A 27,864-nucleotide genomic window follows, 5' to 3' on the forward strand; every position below is an offset into this window, starting at 1 on the left:
TCCTATCCCTGTTGGTGAACATATTCAGGTATTCCTACATGTCCTATGGCATACAGTCAAACTTGTCTAAAAAGACCGATAGAATCCGGTCGTCTTAGACACGTGTAAATGAAGAAGAGACTGATACAACCGGTTTCCCATCATATGACCTTTATTTCTACGCTTTTGATGAATTGAAACAACCCAAAGAGCCACTGTCCGCGCAACGTTCACCAGTTTGGCGCATGTAATATGACTTATCGTTAGTGGTTTGTGTACTCTCCAAGCAGAGGTTCGTTTTTGACGGGCTTTTAGGCGTTTTTGCCGGGCTTTCTATTTTGCCAGCCGGCGGACATAAAGAAAACGGGACAAAATAGAAAGTCCGACAAAAACGCCTAAAACACATCAAACACCAGCCGGAGCCGAACCTCTGCTTGGAGGTTTGTGTTGCTAAGCAGAAGAACAACTACATGTACAACGCACCATATCCATATTGCAATTCACTCGAAAACCTACCTATTGTGTACACATCGCAACGTTTGCTTAGCACTTTCTATAACGTACTGAATTCTACAATCTCAAATCCCGTTTGAATTATAAGGCCATAGCAAGTAAATTTTATGGATGACATCCTCCGCAGACTCCAAAATTAATGAGATAGGGCGAAAAAAAACAAGGCGGGTAAAAAAAACAAGATTCCTATATTTTCAAATTTTGAGATCATGAATCTTGTTAAACAAGACTTGCGGCAACAAAATATGATATCACGACCAACAGGTCTTTTGTTCCTGTATTCAACCAATGACGTTTCATACATAATATAAGACCACCTTGATTCAGCAGTAGACATGTCATACCATCATGGGCATTCATATGCAATGGAACACCTGGACAGCAACTATATTCAACTGGGTATTCATATGGAACACTGAGTCAACAAATGCCATCAAATGCGAGCAATTGAGCCTCAACGTTGCTGGATCATATCAAGCATTGCACAACACAGAACCTTTGTCGGACATATCATCGGAGGGCAATGAAATTTCGATTTTGTTTGTAGTTCACTTCATTCAAGAACAGCACATCGGATTACACGTTGTTGATAATAATGGCACAGAAATTACACACTATATTACAAGTTTGGCATGAGGGCTGCACAGTGTCTTCCTGTAAGTTGGTGACGACGAGCAATCTTGTTACAGCTTGCTTACACAATAATTGTAAAATGCACTTGTACGGAGTTTTCACAATTCTTACATTTTCAAATGCCTTTTTATGGCATCTAGAACGTTTTTGCGATAGAACTGACTGTAGTTTGCAACAAATTGTATTATTTTCGGTACGTTGACCATTGCCGAAGGGTAAAAAATCTTGTTTTTTTCAAAAGCAGGCGAAAATTAATGAGCGCGCTGATGTCATCCATAAAATTTACTTGCTGTGGCCTAATGTCATCTCACATGCTGCATATACCACAGGCAAATGTACAGCCCTTTAAGAGCAGTCTGAAGTACTATGGAATGAACTCAACAAAGAACAAGGAAAACACACTACCATATTGGCTTTTATAGATGGACTTTGTGAGCATTTGAACTGGTACTGAGTTTTAACTTGTGTATTTTGTAACGTATCCGTGTATTGTATTGTGCTGTATTGTATCCAGGGAACCTGAAACAGTGTATCTACTGAGTGTATCTACTGATGAAATAAATAAATGGAAATGAAATCTATTAGAATTCTAACATATATCAAAATTGTTGAATGTGGCAGCTGTTATGTGGATTGGTGGTGAGTTTTTGACTTCCACAAGTAACTGCATGAAGAAGTGAACTTCAGTGTCGCTGTAAAATTTGCATCGGATACAAGAGAACAGATTCAAGCCATTGCATAGACGTGGACGTACTCTCTAAACTGTTAGTATTAAAGGGAAGCTAATATCAAAATTGGAAAGCCTACTACACTATGTTCGCACTTGTTTTACATCAGTCCTTCATAGTTCAGGGCTCTCCCATCGATTGAAACTCGCACTACTGCTGAGGGCTACTCGGCTGACTGACTGATTGATTGTTGATTGATTGATTGATTGATTGAATTTTGTGACGTCGGGAAGCGGCATGTTTCAACCAGTTCCGATATACTAGGTATATATATAGGGCTTTTCTAGCTGGCGTTCCTTGTAGACCTTCGCAGCATTGACCGTAACGTGGAAACGCCCGCTAATTCGTCGATTTCCTCTCATTTGTCGGAAAATTCCTCGAAATCCATCCAAGAGCCAGGTCGAAAAGCCCTATTCATATACATCAGAACTGATGGGGACATGAGAGCTGCGAGACATTTTCCTTCTTGTTAAACTGGTTTCAATTATATCATACAATGGAACTTAAAAGTGGACTTCTACAAGACTTGTTCAGCAGAAATGGCCTTTTTCACACCGTTTGCATCACAGCTTCTGCACTAAACTAATCTGTAAACTGGAGCTCATTCCCTGTAAGGTGGTTATATCTTTTTTTACTCCTGATAGCTGTAATAATATAGATGTAGTGAGGTCTAACAGATTTCATAATAAAGCAGGGCATTAGCGAGATTTAGGATTTAGAATGTGACAAGATCGAGTCGAGGACTGACTCCACCAGGCTCTCTGTCGTGGCCTCTATGACAATCTGTGGGACAGCTACAGGTTTGTCCTCCGTGACGTCATGACCCTGTATCACAGCCTGAGAAGAGAAAAAGGGCATAGTTACATTTTGCATTTTAAGCAAAACAAAGTTGTTTTCATTTCTCTGCCCTTGCTACAAAAAGCTGATCCCAGAAGTCGCTCATTGGTCATTCAGTGGGATGTCCCTATAGCTCAACTGGTAGCAGCCTCTAAGTTGAGCTCCTTGTTCTAAAAAGTTGCTAACTCGGTAACCCGGGTTCAATCCTGGGTCAGTTCATCTTGGTTGGGGCTACATCCATATTTTGGAAGGGACGTAAAATGAGGGTCCCATGTTCAAGGAGGTGCCTTAAGCATTTTTTTTTGGATTTAAGGCTAGCAACCCCTCCCTGTGAAAAAGGCATACCTTGCTACTGGAACATCAAGGAAACTTGCTGTCCTATGTGTCAGACACTATAGGGGTCTGAACGAACGTAGTATCACTTACTTACTTTACTTTACTTAACTTTACTTAACTTTACTTTTTGCCACGTAGTATCAAGGATTACGCAACATGAGTCAATCGCAAAAGGACCCCACAGGCTACAATAGTTGATGCAAATGTAAGGTACGTTGATGAAGGTTGGACATCCAGGTAATAAGATACGCCAAAAATAGTTGCTCAAGCAACTGGACAAGATTTTGAAACAGACGTTTCAGACAGAATCCGCGGCCTTTATTCAGTGACATATCTCTTCAGAATTTTGGTACTGTTTCAAACTCTTGTCCAGTTCCTGGAGTAACTATTTTTGGTGCATACCTCTAAGGCATTCTCAATGTTGTCAACCGCAGATCCCAGGGAGTTGACAGCGACGGAGAGTTCCTTCACGGCGCCCTGTTTAATGGCGTCTTCGCGGGCTTCGTCGATCGTGTGGATGGCGTGTTGGAGAGCTGCTTCAGCAGACGTTCCTTTCACCTTTCCAGCCGCTCCGTTCAGAACAACCAGAGCCTTCGACATGACCTGAACCATCTGGTCACTGTTGAGGGAACCGGCGAAATGTCAGTCGTTGTCATACGAATTCAACTGTTTTGAATTAAATCTATTGCAGACAACATGCAGGTTAAAGTTATGTGAGGTGCACAAGGCACAGAAAAACTTCTCGAATGCACCAAACATTTAGCTGGCCATCTACAGCACCCAGCAACACCGTCATGTCACGTGACCTTATGACCTCTATCAGGTCACGTGACGTCACAGCAGTGCTGATGCAAGATGGCGGATGCCTCCTCTACCTTCTCATCAAGCTTCCACTTTTCGTCGTGAGTATCAGTCTTGATATTTCTTGGTTGAACATACATCGAAAAAAAACCCCCGGTAGGCAATACTGGTAGTCGACAACCTCGAACCAATCGTACACACTTTTGCCACACTTGTTTAGAAACTTTATTCAAGCCCACACTCAGACATGTTTCACTTGTGTGGCTTCTTCGGTGGTAGGGCTTGAATTTGAAGATGTGGCATGAGTGCGTACAGTTGACTTGAGGTTGCCCAACGACTTGAAAAAAACAAAACAATAACAGTTGTAGAACGAACCTGTCCTCTTTCGCACTTCCTTGCTCCATCTCCGAGTGGATCCCCTCGGCTGCCCTGTCGACGGCCGCGGCAGCGGCTGCAATGGACTCCTCACTGCTCGCCTGTTGCACTCCGGACAGGCCCTGCAGCAACACGTCCATCCTGTTCGCCTTCTGGCTTCCTGTGACGGTCCCACCTCCCAACGCCTGGACCAACGGAGAACAAGAGTGGTGTGTAAAAAACACATTGGCGATGTGAGTTGATTACGGCTCCCTTTTTTCTTACATTCGCCAATGTCTAATCTTCTGAATGTCTAACTTTCATCGATGAACACAAGTTATGTTTATTCCAATTTTTAATTAAAATACTAAATTGTCAATAAGTCGCAAATGTTATTGGGTGGGTAAAGACTTTAAGACCTCTTGTTGCCCACCATCGACGACGATCGGGTCAAGAATGTACATCCGATATATTGTCAGTTTAAGAATTTAACATCCATGTCATAGTGCACCATTGACAAATACATCTCAAGGCTTATAATCAATAGTAGGTCCTTACCTGGAGAACAGAACTTGCGTGTGCAGATACCCCTCCTGTGTTGAGAGCGGTGAGTACTCCAAGAAGCTTTTGCCTGTCACTGTCCTTTTCTTGTTCTTGTGCTGCTTTGTGTAGGGCCTCGATTATAAGAGCGAGTGTGTTGTCCCCTGTTCCACTGAAATGACCGGCCGAAAAATCTACTGTTGATACAGTCTTGGCCATCTTGGATGTGGATTCCTGCACCAGATGCCTGAGCTTGGTAAGGGCAGTTTCAGGTGATTGTGCAAGAGCCTGCAACACTGGGAACATGTCGGCTGTGCGAAGATGGTGTCTAGCAAAGGCGACTCCGAGAAGAAGCTCTTGCTTGTCCGCTGACGAAACGTGTGCTTTTTGCAGAACCACGTCCGTGATAGCCTGGATGGTATGTCCAGAGCGTGAGCCTAGCGATTGTCTGATTTGTTGAGACTGCTGGAGACTTAGGGTGCCTTTAGTCGATAGAGTATTTGCCATGGATTGGATCTGGAATAAGGTAGTTGCCTTCTCTTGCATAATCATCAGAGCTTTGGTATGTGCTGTTGCTTTAGAAATGGTGAATGCACTTAGAACATCTCGAACATCACGTATGTGAACTTGACGAGAAAACACGTCAACGTTCTCGAGTACAGAATCTTCAGCTCCCACCAGACGCAAGGCGATCTTGAGCGCACTGCTCGGCTCTTGTTGCTGCAAGGATGATGCGAGGGTTCGTCCCTGCTCCGCTGTAATCGCACCCTTGGCTCTCAGTTGCTGCAGGGTTGTGATGGTCTGGACAGTGAAGGCACGTTTATAAATAATGCTCGCGATACTGCCAACAGCGTCGGTATCTGATCTGTCAAGTGCGGACAGCAAAATATTAATGTACTCTTTGTCGACATGATATGGCATGTCAACAACCTTCCCGATAATGATGAGCTGTTCAGGGTTGAGAACAATTCTCTTCTTCAAAATGTCTGTGATAGTCTTCAACCCGAAATCAGACGACTTGGTATATGCACTTCTAATGTCCTGATACTCGCTATCACTTATTTTTCCATTCTGTAACAAGCCAGACAAAATCGTTTTAAAGTCGTTTCCAAGACCAGGAATCAATGCCGAATGCACAACGTCTCCCATAACAATGGTTTCCTCTTGGGTAGAACCAATCTGCTGTGGATTTTGGAAAACCTGTTGGGTCGAGCCAGTAAAGTGAACGCTGACAGTTTGTCCGGTCTTTCGTCCAACCGTCTGCGTGATAACAGACATTGCCTGCTGGGGCGAGGTTTGCCAGGCTTGCACGACTGAAGCGACGTCTTGGCTGCCCAGCTTGTCCTTGTTATTTTGCACGACGGTGACCAGACGCTGTCGGTCTGTGTCAGATAAGTCTACTTTCTCTCCAACGACACCTATGATGGTCTGGATGGCGTCCGCTGGAGATGTTTTGAATGCATCGGTAATCTTGTCGGAGTCGTCTGTCGTCAGCCGACCCAGGGATGTCAGGGTCTGGATGACGGTTTTGCTTTGCTGAGTAGCCTGTGTCTTCTTTTGTGTGGTTTCTTGCACAACAGTTTGTAGTACCTGCATTGCCTTCTGTGGACTTTCTTGTAATCCAGTCAAGACCTTGCTGACCTGACTTTGAGTGAGGTCCCCTTGTATCTTTTGAATGGTCTGTATTGTCTGCAATTGATCAAGGGGCGTTTTGCCAGCTTTGTCGCCCACCGTCTGCACAACTTTTGTCAAAGCTGCCGAGGGTGACTCTTGTACCGCCGTCTGGATGGCTTGGCTCTCTGGTTGTGTCAAGACGCCCTGAAGCTGCGCCTGTTGCACCACAGATTGCACCTGCTGTGCTGTTTCCTGGAATGTAGCTTGCTGTGGCTGTTGGAAGACCTGTTGGGTCGAGCCAGTAAAGTGAACGCTGACAGTTTGTCCGGTCTTTCGTCCAACCGTCTGCGTGATAAGAGACATTGCCTGCTGGGGCGAGGTTTGCCAGGCTTGCACGACTGAAGCGACGTCTTGGCTGCTCAGCTTGTCCTTGTTATTTTGCACGACGGTGACCAGACGATGTCGGTCTGTGTCAGATAGGTCTACTTTCTCTCCAACGACACCTATGATGGTCTGGATGGCGTCCGCTGGAGATGTTTTGAATGCATCGGTAATCTTGTCGGAGTCGTCTGTCGTCAGCCGACCCAGGGATGTCAGGGTCTGGATGACGGTTTTGCTTTGCTGAGTAGCCTGTGTCTTCTTTTGTGTGGTTTCTTGCACAACAGTTTGTAGTACCTGCATTGCCTTCTGTGGACTTTCTTGTAATCCAGTCAAGACCTTGCTGACCTGACTTTGAGTGAGGTCCCCTTGTATCTTTTGAATGGTCTGTATTGTCTGCAATTGATCAAGGGGCGTTTTGCCAGCTTTGTCGCCCACCGTCTGCACAACTTTTGTCAAAGCTGCCGAGGGTGACTCTTGTACCGCCGTCTGGATGGCTTGGCTCTCTGGTTGTGTCAAGACGCCCTGAAGCTGCGCCTGTTGCACCACAGATTGCACCTGCTGTGCTGTTTCCTGGAATGTAGCTTGCTGTGGCTGTTGGAAGACCTGTTGGGTCGAGCCAGTAAAGTGAACGCTGACAGTTTGTCCGGTCTTTCGTCCAACCGTCTGCGTGATAAGAGACATTGCCTGCTGGGGCGAGGTTTGCCAGGCTTGCACGACTGAAGCGACGTCTTGGCTGCCCAGTTTGTCTTTGTTATTTTGCACGACGGTGACCAGACGCTGTCGGTCTGTGTCAGATAGGTCTACTTTCTCTCCAACGACACCTATGATGGTCTGGATGGCGTCCGCTGGAGATGTTTTGAATGCATCGGTAATCTTGTCGGAGTCGTCTGTCGTCAGCCGACCCAGGGATGTCAGGGTCTGGATGACGGTTTTGCTTTGCTGAGTAGCCTGTGTCTTCTTTTGTGTGGTTTCTTGCACAAGAGTTTGTAGTACCTGCATTGCCTTCTGTGGACTTTCTTGTAATCCAGTCAAGACCTTGCTGACCTGACTTTGAGTGAGGTCCCCTTGTATCTTTTGAATGGTCTGTATTGTCTGCAATTGATCAAGGGGCGTTTTGCCAGCTTTGTCGCCCACCGTCTGCACAACTTTTGTCAAAGCTGCCGAGGGTGACTCTTGTACCGCCGTCTGGATGGCTTGGCTCTCTGGTTGTGTCAAGACGCCCTGAAGCTGCGCCTGTTGCACCACAGATTGCACCTGCTGTGCTGTTTGCTGGAATGTAGCTTGCTGTGGCTGTTGGAAGACCTGTTGGGTCGAGCCAGTAAAGTGAACGCTGACAGTTTGTCCGGTCTTTCGTCCAACCGTCTGCGTGATAAGAGACATTGCCTGCTGGGGCGAGGTTTGCCAGGCTTGCACGACTGAAGCGACGTCTTGGCTGCCCAGCTTGTCCTTGTTATTTTGCACGACGGTGACCAGACGCTGTCGGTCTGTGTCAGATAGGTCTACTTTCTCTCCAACGACACCTATGATGGTCTGGATGGCGTCCGCTGGAGATGTTTTGAATGCATCGGTAATCTTGTCGGAGTCGTCTGTCGTCAGCCGACCCAGGGATGTCAGGGTCTGGATGACGGTTTTGCTTTGCTGAGTAGCCTGTGTCTTCTTTTGTGTGGTTTCTTGCACAAGAGTTTGTAGTACCTGCATTGCCTTCTGTGGACTTTCTTGTAATCCAGTCAAGACCTTGCTGACCTGACTTTGAGTGAGGTCCCCTTGTATCTTTTGAATGGTCTGTATTGTCTGCAATTGATCAAGGGGCGTTTTGCCAGCTTTGTCGCCCACCGTCTGCACAACTTTTGTCAAAGCTGCCGAGGGTGACTCTTGTACCGCCGTCTGGATGGCTTGGCTCTCTGGTTGTGTCAAGACGCCCTGAAGCTGCGCCTGTTGCACCACAGATTGCACCTGCTGTGCTGTTTCCTGGAATGTAGCTTGCTGTGGCTGTTTGAAGACCTGTTGGGTCGAGCCAGTAAAGTGAACGCTGACAGTTTGTCCGGTCTTTCGTCCAACCGTCTGCGTGATAAGAGACATTGCCTGCTGGGGCGAGGTTTGCCATGCTTGCACGACTGAAGCGACGTCTTGGCTGCCCAGCTTGTCCTTGTTATTTTGCACGACGGTGACCAGACGATGTCGGTCTGTGTCAGATAGGTCTACTTTCTCTCCAACGACACCTATGATGGTCTGGATGGCGTCCGCTGGAGATGTTTTGAATGCATCGGTAATCTTGTCGGAGTCGTCTGTCGTCAGCCGACCCAGGGATGTCAGGGTCTGGATGACGGTTTTGCTTTGCTGAGTAGCCTGTGTCTTCTTTTGTGTGGTTTCTTGCACAACAGTTTGTAGTACCTGCATTGCCTTCTGTGGACTTTCTTGTAATCCAGTCAAGACCTTGCTGACCTGACTTTGAGTGAGGTCCCCTTGTATCTTTTGAATGGTCTGTATTGTCTGCAATTGATCAAGGGGCGTTTTGCCAGCTTTGTCGCCCACCGTCTGCACAACTTTTGTCAAAGCTGCCGAGGGTGACTCTTGTACCGCCGTCTGGATGGCTTGGCTCTCTGGTTGTGTCAAGACGCCCTGAAGCTGCGCCTGTTGCACCACAGATTGCACCTGCTGTGCTGTTTGCTGGAATGTAGCTTGCTGTGGCTGTTGGAAGACCTGTTGGGTCGAGCCAGTAAAGTGAACGCTGACAGTTTGTCCGGTCTTTCGTCCAACCGTCTGCGTGATAACAGACATTGCCTGCTGGGGCGAGGTTTGCCAGGCTTGCACGACTGAAGCGACGTCTTGGCTGCCCAGCTTGTCCTTGTTATTTTGCACGACGGTGACCAGACGATGTCGGTCTGTGTCAGATATGTCTACTTTCTCTCCAACGACACCTATGATGGTCTGGATGGCGTCCGCTGGAGATGTTTTGAATGCATCGGTAATCTTGTCGGAGTCGTCTGTCGTCAGCCGACCCAGGGATGTCAGGGTCTGGATGACGGTTTTGCTTTGCTGAGTAGCCTGTGTCTTCTTTTGTGTGGTTTCTTGCACAACAGTTTGTAGTACCTGCATTGCCTTCTGTGGACTTTCTTGTAATCCAGTCAAGACCTTGCTGACCTGACTTTGAGTGAGGTCCCCTTGTATCTTTTGAATGGTCTGTATTGTCTGCAATTGATCAAGGGGCGTTTTGCCAGCTTTGTCGCCCACCGTCTGCACAACTTTTGTCAAAGCTGCCGAGGGTGACTCTTGTACCGCCGTCTGGATGGCTTGGCTCTCTGGCTGTGTCAAGACGCCCTGAAGCTGCGCCTGTTGCACCACAGATTGCACCTGCTGTGCTGTTTGCTGGAATGTAGCTTGCTGTGGCTGTTGGAAGACCTGTTGGGTCGAGCCAGTAAAGTGAACGCTGACAGTTTGTCCGGTCTTTCGTCCAACCGTCTGCGTGATAAGAGACATTGCCTGCTGGGGCGAGGTTTGCCAGGCTTGCACGACTGAAGCGACGTCTTGGCTGCCCAGCTTGTCCTTGTTATTTTGCACGACGGTGACCAGACGCTGTCGGTCTGTGTCAGATAAGTCTACTTTCTCTCCAACGACACCTATGATGGTCTGGATGGCGTCCGCTGGAGATGTTTTGAATGCATCGGTAATCTTGTCGGAGTCGTCTGTCGTCAGCCGACCCAGGGATGTCAGGGTCTGGATGACGGTTTTGCTTTGCTGAGTAGCCTGTGTCTTCTTTTGTGTGGTTTCTTGCACAACAGTTTGTAGTACCTGCATTGCCTTCTGTGGACTTTCTTGTAATCCAGTCAAGACCTTGCTGACCTGACTTTGAGTGAGGTCCCCTTGTATCTTTTGAATGGTCTGTATTGTCTGCAATTGATCAAGGGGCGTTTTGCCAGCTTTGTCGCCCACCGTCTGCACAACTTTTGTCAAAGCTGCCGAGGGTGACTCTTGTACCGCCGTCTGGATGGCTTGGCTCTCTGGCTGTGTCAAGACGCCCTGAAGCTGCGCCTGTTGCACCACAGATTGCACCTGCTGTGCTGTTTCCTGAAATGTAGCTTGCTGTGGCTGTTGGAAGACCTGTTGGGTCGAGCCAGTAAAGTGAACGCTGACAGTTTGTCCGGTCTTTCGTCCAACCGTCTGCGTGATAAGAGACATTGCCTGCTGGGGCGAGGTTTGCCAGGCTTGCACGACTGAAGCGACGTCTTGGCTGCCCAGCTTGTCCTTGTTATTTTGCACGACGGTGACCAGACGATGTCGGTCTGTGTCAGATAGGTCTACTTTCTCTCCAACGACACCTATGATGGTCTGGATGGCGTCCGCTGGAGATGTTTTGAATGCATCGGTAATCTTGTCGGAGTCGTCTGTCGTCAGCCGACCCAGGGATGTCAGGGTCTGGATGACGGTTTTGCTTTGCTGAGTAGCCTGTGTCTTCTTTTGTGTTGTTTCTTGCACAACAGTTTGTAGTACCTGCATTGCCTTCTGTGGACTTTCTTGTAATCCAGTCAAGACCTTGCTGACCTGACTTTGAGTGAGGTCCCCTTGTATCTTTTGAATGGTCTGTATTGTCTGCAATTGATCAAGGGGCGTTTTGCCAGCTTTGTCGCCCACCGTCTGCACAACTTTTGTCAAAGCTGCCGAGGGTGACTCTTGTACCGCCGTCTGGATGGCTTGGCTCTCTGGCTGTGTCAAGACGCCCTGAAGCTGCGCCTGTTGCACCACAGATTGCACCTGCTGTGCTGTTTGCTGGAATGTAGCTTGCTGTGGCTGTTGGAAGACCTGTTGGGTCGAGCCAGTAAAGTGAACGCTGACAGTTTGTCCGGTCTTTCGTCCAACCGTCTGCGTTATAAGAGACATTGCCTGCTGGGGCGAGGTTTGCCAGGCTTGCACGACTGAAGCGACGTCTTGGCTGCCCAGCTTGTCCTTGTTATTTTGCACGACGGTGACCAGACGCTGTCGGTCTGTGTCAGATAGGTCTACTTTCTCTCCAACGACACCTATGATGGTCTGGATGGCGTCCGCTGGAGATGTTTTGAATGCATCGGTAATCTTGTCGGAGTCGTCTGTCGTCAGCCGACCCAGGGATGTCAGGGTCTGGATGACGGTTTTGCTTTGCTGAGTAGCCTGTGTCTTCTTTTGTGTTGTTTCTTGCACAACAGTTTGTAGTACCTGCATTGCCTTCTGTGGACTTTCTTGTAATCCAGTCAAGACCTTGCTGACCTGACTTTGAGTGAGGTCCCCTTGTATCTTTTGAATGGTCTGTATTGTCTGCAATTGATCAAGGGGCGTTTTGCCAGCTTTGTCACCCACCGTCTGCACAACTTTTGTCAAAGCTGCCGAGGGTGACTCTTGTACCGCCGTCTGGATGGCTTGGCTCTCTGGCTGTGTCAAGACGCCCTGAAGCTGCGCCTGTTGCACCACAGATTGCACCTGCTGTGCTGTTTGCTGGAATGTAGCTTGCTGTGGCTGTTGGAAGACCTGTTGGGTCGAGCCAGTAAAGTGAACGCTGACAGTTTGTCCGGTCTTTCGTCCAACCGTCTGCGTGATAAGAGACATTGCCTGCTGGGGCGAGGTTTGCCAGGCTTGCACGACTGAAGCGACGTCTTGGCTGCCCAGCTTGTCCTTGTTATTTTGCACGACGGTGACCAGACGCTGTCGGTCTGTGTCAGATAGGTCTACTTTCTCTCCAACGACACCTATGATGGTCTGGATGGCGTCCGCTGGAGATGTTTTGAATGCATCGGTAATCTTGTCGGAGTCGTCTGTCGTCAGCCGACCCAGGGATGTCAGAGTCTGGATGACGGTTTTGCTTTGCTGAGTAGCCTGTGTCTTCTTTTGTGTGGTTTCTTGCACAACAGTTTGTAGTACCTGCATTGCCTTCTGTGGACTTTCTTGTAATCCAGTCAAGACCTTGCTGACCTGACTTTGAGTGAGGTCCCCTTGTATCTTTTGAATGGTCTGTATTGTCTGCAATTGATCAAGGGGCGTTTTGCCAGCTTTGTCGCCCACCGTCTGCACAACTTTTGTCAAAGCTGCCGAGGGTGACTCTTGTACCGCCGTCTGGATGGCTTGGCTCTCTGGTTGTGTCAAGACGCCCTGAAGCTGCGCCTGTTGCACCACAGATTGCACCTGCTGTGCTGTTTCCTGGAATGTAGCTTGCTGTGGCTGTTGGAAGACCTGTTGGGTCGAGCCAGTAAAGTGAACGCTGACAGTTTGTCCGGTCTTTCGTCCAACCGTCTGCGTGATAACAGAGATTGCCTGCTGGGGCGAGGTTTGCCAGGCTTGCACGACTGAAGCGACGTCTTGGCTGCCCAGCTTGTCCTTGTTATTTTGCACGACGGTGACCAGACGCTGTCGGTCTGTGTCAGATAGGTCTACTTTCTCTCCAACGACACCTATGATGGTCTGGATGGCGTCCGCTGGAGATGTTTTGAATGCATCGGTAATCTTGTCGGAGTCGTCTGTCGTCAGCCGACCCAGGGATGTCAGGGTCTGGATGACGGTTTTGCTTTGCTGAGTAGCCTGTGTCTTCTTTTGTGTGGTTTCTTGCACAACAGTTTGTAGTACCTGCATTGCCTTCTGTGGACTTTCTTGTAATCCAGTCAAGACCTTGCTGACCTGACTTTGAGTGATGTCCCCTTGTATCTTTTGAATGGTCTGTATTGTCTGCAATTGATCAAGGGGCGTTTTGCCAGCTTTGTCGCCCACCGTCTGCACAACTTTTGTCAAAGCTGCCGAGGGTGACTCTTGTACCGCCGTCTGGATGGCTTGGCTCTCTGGTTGTGTCAAGACGCCCTGAAGCTGCGCCTGTTGCACCACAGATTGCACCTGCTGTGCTGTTTGCTGGAATGTAGCTTGCTGTGGCTGTTGGAAGACCTGTTGGGTCGAGCCAGTAAAGTGAACGCTGACAGTTTGTCCGGTCTTTCGTCCAACCGTCTGCGTGATAAGAGACATTGCCTGCTGGGGCGAGGTTTGCCAGGCTTGCACGACTGAAGCGACGTCTTGGCTGCCCAGCTTGTCCTTGTTATTTTGCACGACGGTGACCAGACGCTGTCGGTCTGTGTCAGATAGGTCTACTTTCTCTCCAACGACACCTATGATGGTCTGGATGGCGTCCGCTGGAGATGTTTTGAATGCATCGGTAATCTTGTCGGAGTCGTCTGTCGTCAGCCGACCCAGGGATGTCAGGGTCTGGATGACGGTTTTGCTTTGCTGAGTAGCCTGTGTCTTCTTTTGTGTGGTTTCTTGCACAACAGTTTGTAGTACCTGCATTGCCTTCTGTGGACTTTCTTGTAATCCAGTCAAGACCTTGCTGACCTGACTTTGAGTGAGGTCCCCTTGTATCTTTTGAATGGTCTGTATTGTCTGCAATTGATCAAGGGGCGTTTTGCCAGCTTTGTCGCCCACCGTCTGCACAACTTTTGTCAAAGCTGCCGAGGGTGACTCTTGTACCGCCGTCTGGATGGCTTGGCTCTCTGGTTGTGTCAAGACGCCCTGAAGCTGCGCCTGTTGCACCACAGATTGCACCTGCTGTGCTGTTTGCTGGAATGTAGCTTGCTGTGGCTGTTGGAAGACCTGTTGGGTCGAGCCAGTAAAGTGAACGCTGACAGTTTGTCCGGTCTTTCGTCCAACCGTCTGCGTGATAACAGACATTGCCTGCTGGGGCGAGGTTTGCCAGGCTTGCACGACTGAAGCGACGTCTTGGCTGCCCAGCTTGTCCTTGTTATTTTGCACGACGGTGACCAGACGATGTCGGTCTGTGTCAGATAGGTCTACTTTCTCTCCAACGACACCTATGATGGTCTGGATGGCGTCCGCTGGAGATGTTTTGAATGCATCGGTAATCTTGTCGGAGTCGTCTGTCGTCAGCCGACCCAGGGATGTCAGGGTCTGGATGACGGTTTTGCTTTGCTGAGTAGCCTGTGTCTTCTTTTGTGTTGTTTCTTGCACAACAGTTTGTAGTACCTGCATTGCCTTCTGTGGACTTTCTTGTAATCCAGTCAAGACCTTGCTGACCTGACTTTGAGTGAGGTCCCCTTGTATCTTTTGAATGGTCTGTATTGTCTGCAATTGATCAAGGGGCGTTTTGCCAGCTTTGTCGCCCACCGTCTGCACAACTTTTGTCAAAGCTGCCGAGGGTGACTCTTGTACTGCCGTCTGGATGGCTTGGCTCTCTGGCTGTGTCAAGACGCCCTGAAGCTGCGCCTGTTGCACCACAGATTGCACCTGCTGTGCTGTTTCCTGGAATGTAGCTTGCTGTGGCTGTTGGAAGACCTGTTGGGTCGAGCCAGTAAAGTGAACGCTGACAGTTTGTCCGGTCTTTCGTCCAACCGTCTGCGTGATAAGAGACATTGCCTGCTGGGGCGAGGTTTGCCAGGCTTGCACGACTGAAGCGACGTCTTGGCTGCCCAGCTTGTCCTTGTTATTTTGCACGACGGTGACCAGACGCTGTCGGTCTGTGTCAGATAGGTCTACTTTCTCTCCAACGACACCTATGATGGTCTGGATGGCGTCCGCTGGAGATGTTTTGAATGCATCGGTAATCTTGTCGGAGTCGTCTGTCGTCAGCCGACCCAGGGATGTCAGGGTCTGGATGACGGTTTTGCTTTGCTGAGTAGCCTGTGTCTTCTTTTGTGTGGTTTCTTGCACAACAGTTTGTAGTACCTGCATTGCCTTCTGTGGACTTTCTTGTAATCCAGTCAAGACCTTGCTGACCTGACTTTGAGTGAGGTCCCCTTGTATCTTTTGAATGGTCTGTATTGTCTGCAATTGATCAAGGGGCGTTTTGCCAGCTTTGTCGCCCACCGTCTGCACAACTTTTGTCAAAGCTGCCGAGGGTGACTCTTGTACCGCCGTCTGGATGGCTTGGCTCTCTGGCTGTGTCAAGACGCCCTGAAGCTGCGCCTGTTGCACCACAGATTGCACCTGCTGTGCTGTTTGCTGGAATGTAGCTTGCTGTGGCTGTTGGAAGACCTGTTGGGTCGAGCCAGTAAAGTGAACGCTGACAGTTTGTCCGGTCTTTCGTCCAACCGTCTGCGTGATAAGAGACATTGCCTGCTGGGGCGAGGTTTGCCAGGCTTGCACGACTGAAGCGACGTCTTGGCTGCCCAGCTTGTCCTTGTTATTTTGCACGACGGTGACCAGACGCTGTCGGTCTGTGTCAGATAGGTCTACTTTCTCTCCAACGACACCTATGATGGTCTGGATGGCGTCCGCTGGAGATGTTTTGAATGCATCGGTAATCTTGTCGGAGTCGTCTGTCGTCAGCCGACCCAGGGATGTCAGGGTCTGGATGACGGTTTTGCTTTGCTGAGTAGCCTGTGTCTTCTTTTGTGTGGTTTCTTGCACAACAGTTTGTAGTACCTGCATTGCCTTCTGTGGACTTTCTTGTAATCCAGTCAAGACCTTGCTGACCTGACTTTGAGTGAGGTCCCCTTGTATCTTTTGAATGGTCTGTATTGTCTGCAATTGATCAAGGGGCGTTTTGCCAGCTTTGTCGCCCACCGTCTGCACAACTTTTGTCAAAGCTGCCGAGGGTGACTCTTGTACTGCCGTCTGGATGGCTTGGCTCTCTGGCTGTGTCAAGACGCCCTGAAGCTGCGCCTGTTGCACCACAGATTGCACCTGCTGTGCTGTTTCCTGGAATGTAGCTTGCTGTGGCTGTTGGAAGACCTGTTGGGTCGAGCCAGTAAAGTGAACGCTGACAGTTTGTCCGGTCTTTCGTCCAACCGTCTGCGTGATAAGAGACATTGCCTGCTGGGGCGAGGTTTGCCAGGCTTGCACGACTGAAGCGACGTCTTGGCTGCCCAGCTTGTCCTTGTTATTTTGCACGACGGTGACCAGACGCTGTCGGTCTGTGTCAGATAGGTCTACTTTCTCTCCAACGACACCTATGATGGTCTGGATGGCGTCCGCTGGAGATGTTTTGAATGCATCGGTAATCTTGTCGGAGTCGTCTGTCGTCAGCCGACCCAGGGATGTCAGGGTCTGGATGACGGTTTTGCTTTGCTGAGTAGCCTGTGTCTTCTTTTGTGTGGTTTCTTGCACAACAGTTTGTAGTACCTGCATTGCCTTCTGTGGACTTTCTTGTAATCCAGTCAAGACCTTGCTGACCTGACTTTGAGTGAGGTCCCCTTGTATCTTTTGAATGGTCTGTATTGTCTGCAATTGATCAAGGGGCGTTTTGCCAGCTTTGTCGCCCACCGTCTGCACAACTTTTGTCAAAGCTGCCGAGGGTGACTCTTGTACCGCCGTCTGGATGGCTTGGCTCTCTGGTTGTGTCAAGACGCCCTGAAGCTGCGCCTGTTGCACCACAGATTGCACCTGCTGTGCTGTTTGCTGGAATGTAGCTTGCTGTGGCTGTTGGAAGACCTGTTGGGTCGAGCCAGTAAAGTGAACGCTGACAGTTTGTCCGGTCTTTCGTCCAACCGTCTGCGTGATAAGAGACATTGCCTGCTGGGGCGAGGTTTGCCAGGCTTGCACGACTGAAGCGACGTCTTGGCTGCCCAGCTTGTCCTTGTTATTTTGCACGACGGTGACCAGACGCTGTCGGTCTGTGTCAGATAGGTCTACTTTCTCTCCAACGACACCTATGATGGTCTGGATGGCGTCCGCTGGAGATGTTTTGAATGCATCGGTAATCTTGTCGGAGTCGTCTGTCGTCAGCCGACCCAGGGATGTCAGGGTCTGGATGACGGTTTTGCTTTGCTGAGTAGCCTGTGTCTTCTTTTGTGTTGTTTCTTGCACAACAGTTTGTAGTACCTGCATTGCCTTCTGTGGACTTTCTTGTAATCCAGTCAAGACCTTGCTGACCTGACTTTGAGTGAGGTCCCCTTGTATCTTTTGAATGGTCTGTATTGTCTGCAATTGATCAAGGGGCGTTTTGCCAGCTTTGTCGCCCACCGTCTGCACAACTTTTGTCAAAGCTGCCGAGGGTGACTCTTGTACTGCCGTCTGGATGGCTTGGCTCTCTGGCTGTGTCAAGACGCCCTGAAGCTGCGCCTGTTGCACCACAGATTGCACCTGCTGTGCTGTTTCCTGGAATGTAGCTTGCTGTGGCTGTTGGAAGACCTGTTGGGTCGAGCCAGTAAAGTGAACGCTGACAGTTTGTCCGGTCTTTCGTCCAACCGTCTGCGTGATAAGAGACATTGCCTGCTGGGGCGAGGTTTGCCAGGCTTGCACGACTGAAGCGACGTCTTGGCTGCCCAGCTTGTCCTTGTTATTTTGCACGACGGTGACCAGACGCTGTCGGTCTGTGTCAGATAGGTCTACTTTTTCTCCAACGACACCTATGATGGTCTGGATGGCGTCCGCTGGAGATGTTTTGAATGCATCGGTAATCTTGTCGGAGTCGTCTGTCGTCAGCCGACCCAGGGATGTCAGGGTCTGGATGACGGTTTTGCTTTGCTGAGTAGCCTGTGTCTTCTTTTGTGTGGTTTCTTGCACAAGAGTTTGTAGTACCTGCATTGCCTTCTGTGGACTTTCTTGTAATCCAGTCAAGACCTTGCTGACCTGACTTTGAGTGAGGTCCCCTTGTATCTTTTGAATGGTCTGTATTGTCTGCAATTGATCAAGGGGCGTTTTGCCAGCTTTGTCGCCCACCGTCTGCACAACTTTTGTCAAAGCTGCCGAGGGTGACTCTTGTACCGCCGTCTGGATGGCTTGGCTCTCTGGCTGTGTCAAGACGCCCTGAAGCTGCGCCTGTTGCACCACAGATTGCACCTGCTGTGCTGTTTGCTGGAATGTAGCTTGCTGTGGCTGTTGGAAGACCTGTTGGGTCGAGCCAGTAAAGTGAACGCTGACAGTTTGTCCGGTCTTTCGTCCAACCGTCTGCGTGATAAGAGACATTGCCTGCTGGGGCGAGGTTTGCCAGGCTTGCACGACTGAAGCAACGTCTTGGCTGCCCAGCTTGTCCTTGTTATTTTGCACGACGGTGACCAGACGCTGTCGGTCTGTGTCAGATAGGTCTACTTTCTCTCCAACGACACCTATGATGGTCTGGATGGCGTCCGCTGGAGATGTTTTGAATGCATCGGTAATCTTGTCGGAGTCGTCTGTCGTCAGCCGACCCAGGGATGTCAGGGTCTGGATGACGGTTTTGCTTTGCTGAGTAGCCTGTGTCTTCTTTTGTGTGGTTTCTTGCACAACAGTTTGTAGTACCTGCATTGCCTTCTGTGGACTTTCTTGTAATCCAGTCAAGACCTTGCTGACCTGACTTTGAGTGAGGTCCCCTTGTATCTTTTGAATGGTCTGTATTGTCTGCAATTGATCAAGGGGCGTTTTGCCAGCTTTGTCGCCCACCGTCTGCACAACTTTTGTCAAAGCTGCCGAGGGTGACTCTTGTACCGCCGTCTGGATGGCTTGGCTCTCTGGCTGTGTCAAGACGCCCTGAAGCTGCGCCTGTTGCACCACAGATTGCACCTGCTGTGCTGTTTCCTGAAATGTAGCTTGCTGTGGCTGTTGGAAGACCTGTTGGGTCGAGCCAGTAAAGTGAACGCTGACAGTTTGTCCGGTCTTTCGTCCAACCGTCTGCGTGATAAGAGACATTGCCTGCTGGGGCGAGGTTTGCCAGGCTTGCACGACTGAAGCGACGTCTTGGCTGCCCAGCTTGTCCTTGTTATTTTGCACGACGGTGACCAGACGCTGTCGGTCTGTGTCAGATAGGTCTACTTTCTCTCCAACGACACCTATGATGGTCTGGATGGCGTCCGCTGGAGATGTTTTGAATGCATCGGTAATCTTGTCGGAGTCGTCTGTCGTCAGCCGACCCAGGGATGTCAGGGTCTGGATGACGGTTTTGCTTTGCTGAGTAGCCTGTGTCTTCTTTTGTGTGGTTTCTTGCACAACAGTTTGTAGTACCTGCATTGCCTTCTGTGGACTTTCTTGTAATCCAGTCAAGACCTTGCTGACCTGACTTTGAGTGAGGTCCCCTTGTATCTTTTGAATGGTCTGTATTGTCTGCAATTGATCAAGGGGCGTTTTGCCAGCTTTGTCGCCCACCGTCTGCACAACTTTTGTCAAAGCTGCCGAGGGTGACTCTTGTGCCGCCGTCTGGATGGCTTGGCTCTCTGGCTGTGTCAAGACGCCCTGAAGCTGCGCCTGTTGCACCACAGATTGCACCTGCTGTGCTGTTTGCTGGAATGTAGCTTGCTGTGGCTGTTGGAAGACCTGTTGGGTCGAGCCAGTAAAGTGAACGCTGACAGTTTGTCCGGTCTTTCGTCCAACCGTCTGCGTGATAAGAGACATTGCCTGCTGGGGCGAGGTTTGCCAGGCTTGCACGACTGAAGCGACGTCTTGGCTGCCCAGCTTGTCCTTGTTATTTTGCACGACGGTGACCAGACGCTGTCGGTCTGTGTCAGATAGGTCTACTTTCTCTCCAACGACACCTATGATGGTCTGGATGGCGTCCGCTGGAGATGTTTTGAATGCATCGGTAATCTTGTCGGAGTCGTCTGTCGTCAGCCGACCCAGGGATGTCAGGGTCTGGATGACGGTTTTGCTTTGCTGAGTAGCCTGTGTCTTCTTTTGTGTGGTTTCTTGCACAACAGTTTGTAGTACCTGCATTGCCTTCTGTGGACTTTCTTGTAATCCAGTCAAGACCTTGCTGACCTGACTTTGAGTGAGGTCCCCTTGTATCTTTTGAATGGTCTGTATTGTCTGCAATTGATCAAGGGGCGTTTTGCCAGCTTTGTCGCCCACCGTCTGCACAACTTTTGTCAAAGCTGCCGAGGGTGACTCTTGTACCGCCGTCTGGATGGCTTGGCTCTCTGGCTGTGTCAAGACGCCCTGAAGCTGCGCCTGTTGCACCACAGATTGCACCTGCTGTGCTGTTTGCTGGAATGTAGCTTGCTGTGGCTGTTGGAAGACCTGTTGGGTCGAGCCAGTAAAGTGAACGCTGACAGTTTGTCCGGTCTTTCGTCCAACCGTCTGCGTGATAAGAGACATTGCCTGCTGGGGCGAGGTTTGCCAGGCTTGCACGACTGAAGCGACGTCTTGGCTGCCCAGCTTGTCCTTGTTATTTTGCACGACGGTGACCAGACGCTGTCGGTCTGTGTCAGATAGGTCTACTTTCTCTCCAACGACACCTATGATGGTCTGGATGGCGTCCGCTGGAGATGTTTTGAATGCATCGGTAATCTTGTCGGAGTCGTCTGTCGTCAGCCGACCCAGGGATGTCAGGGTCTGGATGACGGTTTTGCTTTGCTGAGTAGCCTGTGTCTTCTTTTGTGTGGTTTCTTGCACAACAGTTTGTAGTACCTGCATTGCCTTCTGTGGACTTTCTTGTAATCCAGTCAAGACCTTGCTGACCTGACTTTGAGTGAGGTCCCCTTGTATCTTTTGAATGGTCTGTATTGTCTGCAATTGATCAAGGGGCGTTTTGCCAGCTTTGTCGCCCACCGTCTGCACAACTTTTGTCAAAGCTGCCGAGGGTGACTCTTGTACCGCCGTCTGGATGGCTTGGCTCTCTGGCTGTGTCAAGACGCCCTGAAGCTGCGCCTGTTGCACCACAGATTGCACCTGCTGTGCTGTTTGCTGGAATGTAGCTTGCTGTGGCTGTTGGAAGACCTGTTGGGTCGAGCCAGTAAAGTGAACGCTGACAGTTTGTCCGGTCTTTCGTCCAACCGTCTGCGTGATAACAGACATTGCCTGCTGGGGCGAGGTTTGCCAGGCTTGCACGACTGAAGCGACGTCTTGGCTGCCCAGCTTGTCCTTGTTATTTTGCACGACGGTGACCAGACGCTGTCGGTCTGTGTCAGATAGGTCTACTTTCTCTCCAACGACACCTATGATGGTCTGGATGGCGTCCGCTGGAGATGTTTTGAATGCATCGGTAATCTTGTCGGAGTCGTCTGTCGTCAGCCGACCCAGGGATGTCAGGGTCTGGATGACGGTTTTGCTTTGCTGAGTAGCCTGTGTCTTCTTTTGTGTGGTTTCTTGCACAAGAGTTTGTAGTACCTGCATTGCCTTCTGTGGACTTTCTTGTAATCCAGTCAAGACCTTGCTGACCTGACTTTGAGTGAGGTCCCCTTGTATCTTTTGAATGGTCTGTATTGTCTGCAATTGATCAAGGGGCGTTTTGCCAGCTTTGTCGCCCACCGTCTGCACAACTTTTGTCAAAGCTGCCGAGGGTGACTCTTGTACCGCCGTCTGGATGGCTTGGCTCTCTGGCTGTGTCAAGACGCCCTGAAGCTGCGCCTGTTGCACCACAGATTGCACCTGCTGTGCTGTTTCCTGGAATGTAGCTTGCTGTGGCTGTTGGAAGACCTGTTGGGTCGAGCCAGTGAAGTGAACGCTGACAGTTTGTCCGGTCTTTCGTCCAACCGTCTGCGTGATAACAGAGATTGCCTGCTGGGGCGAGGTTTGCCAGGCTTGCACGACTGAAGCGACGTCTTGGCTGCCCAGCTTGTCCTTGTTATTTTGCACGACGGTGACCAGACGCTGTCGGTCTGTGTCAGATAGGTCTACTTTCTCTCCAACGACACCTATGATGGTCTGGATGGCGTCCGCTGGAGATGTTTTGAATGCATCGGTAATCTTGTCGGAGTCGTCTGTCGTCAGCCGACCCAGGGATGTCAGGGTCTGGATGACGGTTTTGCTTTGCTGAGTAGCCTGTGTCTTCTTTTGTGTGGTTTCTTGCACAACAGTTTGTAGTACCTGCATTGCCTTCTGTGGACTTTCTTGTAATCCAGTCAAGACCTTGCTGACCTGACTTTGAGTGAGGTCCCCTTGTATCTTTTGAATGGTCTGTATTGTCTGCAATTGATCAAGGGGCGTTTTGCCAGCTTTGTCGCCCACCGTCTGCACAACTTTTGTCAAAGCTGCCGAGGGTGACTCTTGTACCGCCGTCTGGATGGCTTGGCTCTCTGGTTGTGTCAAGACGCCCTGAAGCTGCGCCTGTTGCACCACAGATTGCACCTGCTGTGCTGTTTGCTGGAATGTAGCTTGCTGTGGCTGTTGGAAGACATGTTGGGTCGAGCCAGTAAAGTGAACGCTGATAGTTTGTCCGGTCTTTCGTCCAACCGTCTGCGTGATAAGAGACATTGCCTGCTGGGGCGAGGTTTGCCAGGCTTGCACGACTGAAGCGACGTCTTGGCTGCCCAGCTTGTCCTTGTTATTTTGCACGACGGTGACCAGACGCTGTCGGTCTGTGTCAGATAGGTCTACTTTCTCTCCAACGACACCTATGATGGTCTGGATGGCGTCCGCTGGAGATGTTTTGAATGCATCGGTAATCTTGTCGGAGTCGTCTGTCGTCAGCCGACCCAGTGATGTCAGGGTCTGGATGACGGTTTTGCTTTGCTGAGTAGCCTGTGTCTTCTTTTGTGTGGTTTCTTGCACAACAGTTTGTAGTACCTGCATTGCCTTCTGTGGACTTTCTTGTAATCCAGTCAAGACCTTGCTGACCTGACTTTGAGTGAGGTCCCCTTGTATCTTTTGAATGGTCTGTATTGTCTGCAATTGATCAAGGGGCGTTTTGCCAGCTTTGTCGCCCACCGTCTGCACAACTTTTGTCAAAGCTGCCGAGGGTGACTCTTGTACCGCCGTCTGGATGGCTTGGCTCTCTGGCTGTGTCAAGACGCCCTGAAGCTGCGCCTGTTGCACCACAGATTGCACCTGCTGTGCTGTTTGCTGGAATGTAGCTTGCTGTGGCTGTTGGAAGACCTGTTGGGTCGAGCCAGTAAAGTGAACGCTGACAGTTTGTCCGGTCTTTCGTCCAACCGTCTGCGTGATAACAGACATTGCCTGCTGGGGCGAGGTTTGCCAGGCTTGCACGACTGAAGCGACGTCTTGGCTGCCCAGCTTGTCCTTGTTATTTTGCACGACGGTGACCAGACGCTGTCGGTCTGTGTCAGATAGGTCTACTTTCTCTCCGACGACACCTATGATGGTCTGGATGGCGTCCGCTGGAGATGTTTTGAATGCATCGGTAATCTTGTCGGAGTCGTCTGTCGTCAGCCGACCCAGGGATGTCAGGGTCTGGATGACGGTTTTGCTTTGCTGAGTAGCCTGTGTCTTCTTTTGTGTGGTTTCTTGCACAACAGTCTGTAGTACCTGCATTGCCTTCTGTGGACTTTCTTGTAATCCAGTCAAGACCTTGCTGACCTGACTTTGAGTGAGGTCCCCTTGTATCTTTTGAATGGTCTGTATTGTCTGCAATTGATCAAGGGGCGTTTTGCCAGCTTTGTCGCCCACCGTCTGCACAACTTTTGTCAAAGCTGCCGAGGGTGACTCTTGTACCGCCGTCTGGATGGCTTGGCTCTCTGGTTGTGTCAAGACGCCCTGAAGCTGCGCCTGTTGCACCACAGATTGCACCTGCTGTGCTGTTTGCTGGAATGTAGCTTGCTGTGGCTGTTGGAAGACCTGTTGGGTCGAGCCAGTAAAGTGAACGCTGACAGTTTGTCCGGTCTTTCGTCCAACCGTCTGCGTGATAACAGACATTGCCTGCTGGGGCGAGGTTTGCCAGGCTTGCACGACTGAAGCGACGTCTTGGCTGCCCAGCTTGTCCTTGTTATTTTGCACGACGGTGACCAGACGCTGTCGGTCTGTGTCAGATAGGTCTACTTTCTCTCCAACGACACCTATGATGGTCTGGATGGCGTCCGCTGGAGATGTTTTGAATGCATCGGTAATCTTGTCGGAGTCGTCTGTCGTCAGCCGACCCAGGGATGTCAGGGTCTGGATGACGGTTTTGCTTTGCTGAGTAGCCTGTGTCTTCTTTTGTGTGGTTTCTTGCACAACAGTTTGTAGTACCTGCATTGCCTTCTGTGGACTTTCTTGTAATCCAGTCAAGACCTTGCTGACCTGACTTTGAGTGAGGTCCCCTTGTATCTTTTGAATGGTCTGTATTGTCTGCAATTGATCAAGGGGCGTTTTGCCAGCTTTGTCGCCCACCGTCTGCACAACTTTTGTCAAAGCTGCCGAGGGTGACTCTTGTACCGCCGTCTGGATGGCTTGGCTCTCTGGTTGTGTCAAGACGCCCTGAAGCTGCGCCTGTTGCACCACAGATTGCACCTGCTGTGCTGTTTGCTGGAATGTAGCTTGCTGTGGCTGTTGGAAGACCTGTTGGGTCGAGCCAGTAAAGTGAACGCTGACAGTTTGTCCGGTCTTTCGTCCAACCGTCTGCGTGATAACAGACATTGCCTGCTGGGGCGAGGTTTGCCAGGCTTGCACGACTGAAGCGACGTCTTGGCTGCCCAGCTTGTCCTTGTTATTTTGCACGACGGTGACCAGACGCTGTCGGTCTGTGTCAGATAGGTCTACTTTCTCTCCAACGACACCTATGATGGTCTGGATGGCGTCCGCTGGAGATGTTTTGAATGCATCGGTAATCTTGTCGGAGTCGTCTGTCGTCAGCCGACCCAGGGATGTCAGGGTCTGGATGACGGTTTTGCTTTGCTGAGTAGCCTGTGTCTTCTTTTGTGTGGTTTCTTGCACAACAGTTTGTAGTACCTGCATTGCCTTCTGTGGACTTTCTTGTAATCCAGTCAAGACCTTGCTGACCTGACTTTGAGTGAGGTCCCCTTGTATCTTTTGAATGGTCTGTATTGTCTGCAATTGATCAAGGGGCGTTTTGCCAGCTTTGTCGCCCACCGTCTGCACAACTTTTGTCAAAGCTGCCGAGGGTGACTCTTGTACCGCCGTCTGGATGGCTTGGCTCTCTGGTTGTGTCAAGACGCCCTGAAGCTGCGCCTGTTGCACCACAGATTGCACCTGCTGTGCTGTTTGCTGGAATGTAGCTTGCTGTGGCTGTTGGAAGACCAGTTGGGTCGAGCCAGTAAAGTGAACGCTGACAGTTTGTCCGGTCTTTCGTCCAACCGTCTGCGTGATAACAGACATTGCCTGCTGGGGCGAGGTTTGCCAGGCTTGCACGACTGAAGCGACGTCTTGGCTGCCCAGCTTGTCCTTGTTATTTTGCACGACGGTGACCAGACGCTGTCGGTCTGTGTCAGATAGGTCTACTTTCTCTCCAACGACACCTATGATGGTCTGGATGGCGTCCGCTGGAGATGTTTTGAATGCATCGGTAATCTTGTCGGAGTCGTCTGTCGTCAGCCGACCCAGGGATGTCAGGGTCTGGATGACGGTTTTGCTTTGCTGAGTAGCCTGTGTCTTCTTTTGTGTGGTTTCTTGCACAACAGTTTGTAGTACCTGCATTGCTTCCTGTGGACTTTCTTGTAATCCAGTCAAGACCTTGCTGACCTGACTTTGAGTGAGGTCCCCTTGTATCTTTTGAATGGTCTTTATCGTCTTCAATTGATCTATGAGCGATTGTCCAGCTTTGTCGCCCACCGTCTGCACAACTTTTGTCAAAGCTGCCGAGGGTGACTCTTGTACCGCCGTCTGGATGACCTGGCTCTCTGGTTTTGTCAAGACACCCTGAAGCTGTGCATTTTGCACCTTCTGTACTTCTTCCTCCACTATAGCTTGCTGATCATCTTGCTGTGGTAACAGGGGGTTTTGGAAGCCATCTTGGGTCGAACCTGTAAAATATGTGCCTGGCGATCGTTGAATTATCTGAAGAATAATCCTTAAACCAGCTTGAGGGGACTCTTCCAGTGCTTCGACGACCCTCTCAACATCATCCTTTGTAAGTGACGTTTGTATGTTTTGCAATCTTTCGCTTACGGTATTCGTTTCCAAAAGCACTCCATTGGCTTGTATAATGTTGAGTACAACCTGTAGTGCTTCAAGAGGGGACTTTTGCATTGCTTTCACTATTGCCACCGCATCTTCGGGCGACATTGAATATGTTGAGACCATACTTAAACTTCCGATGTTATCCATGCTTTGGGGTCTGTAGGAACCTATTGGTGGCAGCATGGTCTGACCTATTCCTTGTTGGCCATAAATGGTATGAAGAGCCTTGAATATGTTCAACAAGAAAGCGTTACTAATGTCTTCCCTTGTAGGTGACATTGAACTCGCCGCCATGATTTGCTGCACGGATGGTGTCAGATCAGGCTGTAGACCTCCAATAGCAGAGACAATGTCCAGTACTGAGGGCTGTGGTCGGACATACTGACTCAGCACGGTGGATAGATATTTCTGGACGGCACTCTGTCTACTTATACCTTGTCGCCCCATCTTTGGAATGACGATAACCGTTAATGCTTCCGCGCCTAAAGCACGTTCAAGAGAATCCACTGCAGACAACAAGCCACTTTGGTCGGTCTGCCTACCGGCCGTTTGCAGGCTAGCATATACGGAACTAAGTTCTTGTAAGATATCGTTGTACAGGATGCTTTGCTCGTTGGGGGCTGTGTACATCCCTGAGTCATAGATGGCATTCTGTGTAGACCGTGTGCAGTCCTGTAACATGGCCTGCATGACCAGCCTGGTCGCGGTCATCAGATCAACGTCTCCTCTTGAAGAGATGATGTTTTTCTTTTCCTGTGCATTATTGCCATCTCCGCTCAGCCTGCTTCGCACGACCTCCAGGAATGCAAACTCCTCTAGCAACCGGTCCATGTCACTCTGACTACCGGAAGGATCTTCATCAGGCGCTTCTTTAGATAAATTTTGAAAGAGATCACAGTAGATATCGTTACTATCATTTCAAATCTAGGTCCCTTGTACTGAAAACTTATCCTAGACAAGAAATGCTGTTATACATGACAGGAAGTCTAAGCAGGGAAGGCAAATGCTGTTCTGAGGAATCATTTTAAAGGATACTGAGGATACTCAAAAGTATGCGAAGAAAGCTTAAGACAAGGAGATGGGACTGCTGGTAAAGAGATTCCCCGTAAACCCACAACACCTTGTTTCGGTCTCACCTTCAATATTCTTCTCTCCCAAAATCATCTTCACCGAATCCAACACCTTGTCCTCATCTATTTTTGAAGTACTGACTGCACCAGGCCCGCCGATGGTCTTTTCACGCTTTCCTGTAGAGCAGCAAAGGTTGAAAATGTAAGATGCCACAAGCTTTCAAGAAGTTCTGGGGAAAGAGGGTCTAAACCTACACCACTGTTTCCAGACCTCAAAAGCCCCCTGTCACCAAAATAAATTCAAGACCACAGCATGTCCATGACACAGGATACAAAAACCTGACGTTCTAATGCAGTACCAAGGAAAGTTGACAGGTGGCCCTTACTCCACCTTGACCATTGCCTTTCCAGGACCTACTCAT

At 49.8% G+C, this 27,864-nt stretch overlaps 2 protein-coding genes across 2 annotated transcripts; both read right to left on the reverse strand.

The window, feature by feature from the left end:
- Nucleotides 1-133: 133 nt before the first annotated feature.
- On the reverse strand, nt 134-6,310 carry LOC136430008 (uncharacterized). Its single transcript, XM_066420226.1, has 4 exons — nt 4,740-6,310; nt 4,203-4,387; nt 3,429-3,645; nt 134-2,690 (listed from the first exon to the last, which is right to left on the reverse strand). Exons 1-4 carry the CDS (start codon nt 5,997-5,999, stop codon nt 2,562-2,564), a joined length of 1,791 nt encoding a protein of 596 aa, XP_066276323.1. The 5' UTR covers nt 6,000-6,310; the 3' UTR covers nt 134-2,561.
- Nucleotides 6,140-27,864, reverse strand: LOC136435093 (extracellular matrix-binding protein ebh-like). Its single transcript, XM_066428719.1, has 24 exons — nt 27,861-27,864; nt 27,509-27,619; nt 25,326-27,241; nt 24,627-25,109; nt 23,928-24,410; nt 22,530-23,711; nt 21,132-22,313; nt 20,433-20,915; nt 19,734-20,216; nt 19,035-19,517; nt 17,637-18,818; nt 16,938-17,420; nt 16,239-16,721; nt 15,540-16,022; nt 14,841-15,323; nt 14,142-14,624; nt 12,045-13,925; nt 11,346-11,828; nt 10,647-11,129; nt 9,948-10,430; nt 9,249-9,731; nt 7,152-9,032; nt 6,453-6,935; nt 6,140-6,163 (listed from the first exon to the last, which is right to left on the reverse strand). Exons 1-24 carry the CDS (start codon nt 27,862-27,864, stop codon nt 6,140-6,142), a joined length of 16,608 nt encoding a protein of 5,535 aa, XP_066284816.1.

The sequence above is a fragment of the Branchiostoma lanceolatum genome, chromosome 1, assembly GCF_035083965.1.
Source record: "Branchiostoma lanceolatum isolate klBraLanc5 chromosome 1, klBraLanc5.hap2, whole genome shotgun sequence".
Taxonomy (NCBI): Eukaryota; Metazoa; Chordata; class Leptocardii; order Amphioxiformes; family Branchiostomatidae; genus Branchiostoma; species Branchiostoma lanceolatum.